The following is a 7,212-nucleotide window of genomic DNA, read 5'->3' as shown; positions in this document are numbered from 1 at the left end:
TTATAACAAACAATTCAAGTGCATATGAACGGAGCCTATTATTCATTGGAAATGTTTCACATGGTACCAAAAGCATTCAAATTGTCATTCCAATCAGTGCACATATACATTAAGACATTAAATTTACAAAATTATTGACAACTCAAAAAGTGAACACAATGTAGATGCAAATTTGTATAGACAAATTATTGGGTGTTTGAGGTTCATTTGTCACAGTAGACCAGAGATTTCTTATGGTGTTGGAGTGATGATTTATGACTAGTCCAAAGCAATCTCATCTAGCAGCAACCAAGAGGATCATGAGGTACCTAAAGGGGACAAAAAACTGTGGTATTTTGTTTCCAAATCAAAAAGAGAAGGGTGATCTACATCTCGTGGGTTATACTCAAACTGGTGTGGAGATAAAGTCACTTCTGATTTTGTGTTCTTATTATCGGGTGCTCCAATATCCTGGAGCTCGAGGAAGCAAGATGTTGTTGCTTTGTCAACCTGTGAGGCTGAGTATATAGCTGCCTACAATGCATCGTGTCAAGGTCTCTTGACTATTGTCCTTACTAGCCGAGTTGAAGTGTGGCAGTTTTGAGAAGATTGAGCTGCAAATTGACAGTAAATCTGTCATAGATTTGGCCAAGAATCCTGTGAGCCATGGGAGAAGCAAACATATAGAGACTAAGTTTCATTTTTTCAGGGATCAAGTGTGCATGGGAAGGATAGGTTTGCATCATTGTCCAACAGAAGTTCAAGTGACTGATATTTTGATCAAAGGATTGAAGACTGAGAGGTTTTTGATGCTGAAAAAGATGTTGAACATTATGTGTTTCTGATATTTTTTTAGCAGTTTTCAGTATTGTGTAAGTTTAGAGCTTTTGAATTATAGGAAGTGTTAAAAGGATAATTCAATACATCTAATCTATAACCAAGAGATTTATTGATTAACATTGTAAATAGGCATAATTACTATTGCCAATAAATAACTTCTCAATAATACATTACATGTGCTGTACAGTTTCTCACGGCATTACATAAAATTCTTTTCTCTGGTTCTAACAATATATAATTTATACATCAAAGTGTTTTCTCCAAAGAAAATCAATATAAAAATAAATAAATATTGTGTATTGATTAAACTACACTTTGATCCATTCGGTTCCATCAATAAAGCTAAGTGAAAGAAAAGGTGCAGCTTCCTCGTCAGTAAGCTCTCTGGACCATGGTACTCTCCCTGCAAAACTTGCTCCAAGTCCTGTGCATTTGTACTGCCCATAGAATACAGTCCTGGACATAATACAAAAAATTAACACGGTGACTTTAATTTCTAAACATTCTTTGTATAAAAGTTTTTTTTATTATCAAAAAATTTATTAAAATAATAATTTTCATCTAATTCATTGATAATATAATTTTTTTTATAATATTACTTTCTTTGTCTCAAAATAACTTTAATTTTAGGTTTTTAGTTTTGAAAATAAAATTAAATAGATTAATATTCTCACTTTTCAATAAGATATTAAAACATCTATTCAAATTTTGTATAATAATAAATAATGTTAACGTATAAGCTAGACTTAATTATTCATTTATTGAAATTGAAAAAGAAAAAGAAAATTTTAGTAAAATTATTTCCTACTAAATATTAATTCTCTTGAAATACTTGTTATTTTGTTTTGTATGAAAAACCTTAACCATCAATAGTTTGAAACGTCTATACTAATCTTTCATTAAACTATAAACCCACTCACATGCGCATGCCAATATTTTTTTTTTTTTGGAACATAGCTGTATGCCAAATAACATTACAATAATAATATGTGAAGCTATGGATGGGATTAGGTGGCTGAGGCTCTTTTCAGACACTATATGCCTTATCTATATTGCACATACAGACATGAAGTTCAGTGGTGAGAATCCACCCAGTATAGTATTTAGTATTTACTTATCACTTTTCCTAAAAGTACTGTGAATTTTCTTATTCTTCAGAAAGTTCTTAGTCTTTTCATTTCTTTTAATTTTTTTATTGAAGGGTTCATGACATAACACGTAGGCTTGCACCATCCATACTTATACTTACGTATAGGGAATTGGACACTCATATAAAGCTAGCTAGGCCTATTTTCTTGGCCTCAAACTAAATTTGGAGATACCACCCAATATTTATTGCTATTCCCTTGTTCTATCACAAGAATAGACTCATTCATATTTCTTAATAGTTTGATGGAGACCGTTTGGTTATGTTGCTGTAGGGGTATTTTTGTCATTTAAGCATAAGGTTAGTGTGAATGGCTGAAGGGTGCTTGTGACTTATTTATTAAGTGTGGAACTCTAGAAAAAGAGAAAGATGACAAAAAACCCTTCACACCCATATTGTACGGTAAGAAAGTAAGAAAGTGAGTGGCACCGCCCCATTTTCGTCTAATAGTCATGAAGGGTTAAAATGTTGAGAACCCAACAAAAATTCATTGATGTGTAGAAGCAGATAGGAGCTAGGAAGATTTTTTTTTTTAAGTCAAGGTCCTATTATATGAAGAGTTAAAAGACTAATTTTTTCAGATATGAAAAGATTAACTTAAAAAATATCTCTCAAGTCTCAACAAATATTATCTCATACACATAAATTTAAGAACAAAATACTTTACTGTGTGTTTAAGAGACATAATTTTTTACCATGGTCCATCTTATTGATATAGGAGAAGTTTTTCAATATACTTTATGGGGATGTCAAACATAATTTCTGGAGGTAATATTTTAAGAGTAACTCATTGTCCTTTCCATTAGTGAGATGACACTAAGTGCATTACCATGTTGAGAAGTAAAATACTCTCAACAAGGTGCCAAGAGTTCATGGCAGATACACTGAACGGAAAAACAAAATGACCTTTAGGCCTTGTAAAAAATTTGACTTAAATAAATGGGAGGAAAAAAGGAGAGGTTTTATTAATTATATGGAGAGGGACGGGTCTGTATTGACATCTATGAGAACAATTTCCTTCACAAAGTAAATTTTACTTAAATGTATTAAATAATTATGTTCCCCCCAACAAAAATAGATGCCGCCTCCATAAATTTTTTTTTTAAAAAAAGAATATACAAAAATATAAAAGATAACAAAAATGATATTAATTTTACTCATTTTAGCATTTTAAATTTATAAAAACTTAAATATTTTTTTTTTATCATGAGATTATGCATTTTGTAAATATTTATTAAAAAAAAATTGTCTGTAAAATTATTATAGACCCTTTTTTTGCTCTCACTAAAGTAATCTTATAGATATGCAAAATGGAGATGTTTCACTTACACCTAAAAAATATTAACTTATTTTAACCTTAACCTTAAGTATTAGTATTAAATGAAGTAAGGTTCATTTAGAGAGAAAAAAAAAATATTTTCTAAAATCCTGAAGTGAAGTAAAATTTCAGTAAAATATAAAATGAATTTCTCTATGTAGTAGAAGAACATATACATACATTTCACGGTTAGGATCCCCCCAGTTATACCAGCCTTTGGGAATGATGATGTTGTCCATAAATGTGTAAGCAAAGACCACGCGAGAAAAGGGTCCCCAAGCCCTTCCAAGGTATAGTGCCCCTGATCCCGTGACCTTACAGTTCACAAATGAGAACCCCGTGTCCTCCAACATACTACTCCTTCCTTGAGCTGTTACTGCCCCTGTATTCTGTGCTATGGCATGCACGTGACATCCCTATAGTATAGTGTCATCCACAAACATAATCACTTACCTCATTGCTAAATGATTATTTTACCTTGCTAATTATAAAACAATTTTTGAATTTAATAAGAGTATAGTAAATAGTTTCTATGCACAGTGACTAATAAATAAGATTTTTAAGATAATTAATCTAAAAATCAAAACTTTTTTTTAGCATGTGATTGAATAAGAATGTAAAATTTCTTTAAACAATTAGTGCCTACACTGGTTACTCATAATAATTTGCAAATAACTAAAGAACTCATTTATTGCTCACGTAATGAATGCAACACAAAATTGGTTAGGTTATGCTGATGTGGCGGGAATTAAAACTGGCATATTCTAATGTTTCAGATTAATTGAAAGCAATCAATGCAGATTAGAGGTATGAAAAGAAAATCTAACCTCAAACAGTGAGAGAGAGTTGCCGAATATGAAATCAACAGAGCCTTCAATGTAACAATCCTTATAGTAATGTCTGCCCAAATGATCATAAAGTGTGTCTTGTGCTCCTAAGAATTTGCAGCCTACAAATGCTGCTGTGTCTGCTGAAATCCTCAATGCCACCGCTTGCTTTCCAACTGCTCCTGGTGCAGGAACTGGAGTTGTGTTCTGCATTCAAATATATATTGTTATGCCTGTAAAAAAAAACTCACACACATACACAAAGCTAAATTGGGATTGAAATAGAGGGAGAGATTTATTTACTTACTTGGAACGTGATGTTCTTAGCAAGGAAATAAGGTGAATTCACAGCAAAAGTTGCCGAACCATAGGTTCCTAGTGGCCTCCCATTTGGGCCAGGTGTTTGAGCAGTGTCACCCCATTTAACAATGGTTTTATCTGTACCAGCTCCTTCTATTGTTATGTAGGATTTCAAAGGAGGAATATTAACTTTCTCCCTGTACATATACACAAAAATGCAAGGGGAAAATTAGTGGCTTCCATTCAAATGCAATTCACAATTTCACTACAATAATAAAACATGGTAGAAAATTTGCATAATGTAACATGATGGGGTAAAAGGAAATGGAAAGAGCTAATAAGCTATTAGTTGTAAAATCATCTTCAGACAAAGACCAACTCTCTGAGAATCTGAATGATTGAATCAGAAGGAAAAGGACATTAAAAGAAACAAGAGTTGCTACAAGTGTAAACTAAAAAATAAATAAATAAATAGATATAGAACAACACAATTCTGAATGCAGACAAACAGCAAAATCCACGTCTTACAAGAACAAACCACGACTTTGAGAAGGGCACAAAGTAAAATGAGCAGAATTCAGTTAAAGTACAAGAAAATGTAGTACTAGTACTCACGTGTAGACCCCTGCATGGACTTTTATGACCACTCTCACAAGATTGATGAATGGAAGGGAATCAATGGCTTCTTGAATTGAGGTAAAATCTCCAGCACCAGGATCCTTATCAACGTGCAAAGTGTAAGAAGCCACAAGCTTATTTTTAGCTGACTTAAAAACTGAGTGTTTGAGGGAACCAACAAAATTCACCCATTTCATGAATTGCTGTTCAGAATACTGCACTCTAGTTATGTTGGTCGATAACCCTTTACCTGCAGAAAGTCTTGGTCTAATTCCCTTGGTATGGCAATGTATTCTACTGGGATTTTGCACAAGAAGAACTGCAAACAAGATGAACATGTAATGCAAGTTTGACATTGTAAGAGATACAACAAAGAGAGACAGAAAGAAAAAAAAGAAAGAAATGTGGAATAAGATTGTTGATGCGACAAAGAGATGGAGAAAAACAAATGATGTTAGTAAAAATAATGTAACAATAACACTAATGGGGAATGGTCTTTGGAATTTGAAGTGGCCTAGAAATTGTTTATTGCTATGGCTTATATGCTAGTTATGGAACTTAGTTTAGGTGTAAAGTAATAACTTTAAGTTGGTTGGAATGCAGCCTGTTTTGATTTTATTTTAAGTGAAATCTTAGGTTGGAACTTCCTTAGAAATAGTTAGTAAGGTTTTTTGATAATTTAATCATCAACAAACTCCAAAAATACTTCATACTTAAAACATGATAACATAAGAAAAGTTTAGGTGTAAAGTGAAAAATAATGACAGTGAAGGATTGGTCACGGGTGCTTCTTCTACTGACATCCATGTAGAAAAGAGGAGAGAGAAACAATCTCAACCACAGGACAGGTTGCACTTTTTGCGCATAAAAAACATTGTCTCAGAAATATTTGGTCATTAATTATTAGTCATCTTCCATTTGTTGTAGTTGTTTGTTTGGTGTTGCCCGTGAGCCTTTTTCTGTTTGTGCATGATCATGGAATTATTCTTATCGAGATAATATAATGGGTTGAGTTGTACTTATGCGCGTCAAATAGCATTTCATTTCATGTGAAAAGTATACATTTTGAGGCCAACTTTTCTGCTTGTGCATGCTGAAAATTGGTAACACCTACTCTTGAGTCTTGAATCATGGCCGTCCAATATTTGGACCCTCGTTAATGTAATTAGATTCTTCTTGTTGTTTAGCTGATTACAGTTATTTGACCACTTGTAATGGTACAGATTTTCTCAATTCTAAATTCAGTGCAGTTGGTGAATCATAGAAACTCTGTGGGCACCCAAAAAAGACTAGGTACTTTGGCTAAAGCAACATTGGTGAGGCCAAAGTCATAACTCTAGTGATGTGAAAGAAATGCACCGAGACAAAACTACAATTTGGTTCATTCTTCCCTCTTGTTCCCTTTTTATGCTTTTGTCATGTGGATTGTGGAGGTACTACTTTTCTTTTGGTAGATTCTGTGCACTGTTGTTAGTTCATACTACTACAGTGTTTTCTCTTGCTTGATCATTTTCGGTTTATAATTTTCTTTTTATATAAATCAGTTTTTATGTCAATTTTAAAACTTTACCTCGTACATTTATTCTCTCTAGTTGAAAAAAGTTTTCCTTAAATTCATCCAAGATTCAGAAAAAATAACAAAAATTGTGTTATACAATTGACAATAGGGAAATCCTATGTAAATACTAACTAATAATTTTCTTTGCTAAAAAAGTACTGACAGAGTAACTCTAATGTTTTGTTCTCTAATATTTTAAATAGAATCAGTCAAAATTATAGCGTATTGTACTCTAAAAAAAAAAACTTATGCACAAAATTCACAGTAACTCTTGCAATTTAGAACATAGTAATCAAAGGATCTCGATCAATTTTGTGAAATCTAATAATTGTGTGAAGAAAAAACATATTACAATTCAATCCATGATCATTATCATCCAACCAACAATTCACATTGCCGTGTTATAAATCATTAAAACTATACCACATCCATCTAGTGCTCCTTTTTTAAAGCATAATTATATTCTTTTTAAGCTTCATAATTCAGTTATACTGAACTTTCAATACTTCTCCGGCAGCACCAAAGATACCTTCCTCAGTCACCCACTCAAAACAGTCACATTAGCAATAGAAGAAAAGAAACTAATAAAATAAGACAAGCAGTCATACAACAAAAAACCAAATAA

The 7,212-nt window shown here is 32.4% G+C and overlaps 1 protein-coding gene across 1 annotated transcript; it reads right to left on the bottom strand.

Moving 5' to 3' along the window:
• Positions 1 to 911: 911 nt before the first annotated feature.
• LOC100793314 (probable pectinesterase 53) lies at positions 912 to 5,888 on the bottom strand. Its single transcript, XM_003516479.5, has 5 exons — positions 5,027 to 5,888; positions 4,419 to 4,608; positions 4,112 to 4,318; positions 3,465 to 3,700; positions 912 to 1,275 (listed from the first exon to the last, which is right to left on the bottom strand). The coding sequence occupies exons 1-5, from the start codon at positions 5,383 to 5,385 to the stop codon at positions 1,128 to 1,130; spliced, it is 1,140 nt and encodes a 379-aa protein (XP_003516527.2). The 5' UTR covers positions 5,386 to 5,888; the 3' UTR covers positions 912 to 1,127.
• Between the last annotated feature and the right edge of the window lie 1,324 nt (positions 5,889 to 7,212).

Source organism: Glycine max, chromosome 1 (assembly GCF_000004515.6).
Source record: "Glycine max cultivar Williams 82 chromosome 1, Glycine_max_v4.0, whole genome shotgun sequence".
In the NCBI taxonomy this organism is placed as follows: domain Eukaryota; kingdom Viridiplantae; phylum Streptophyta; class Magnoliopsida; order Fabales; family Fabaceae; genus Glycine; species Glycine max.
This window is presented reverse-complemented; position numbering and strand designations above follow the sequence as displayed.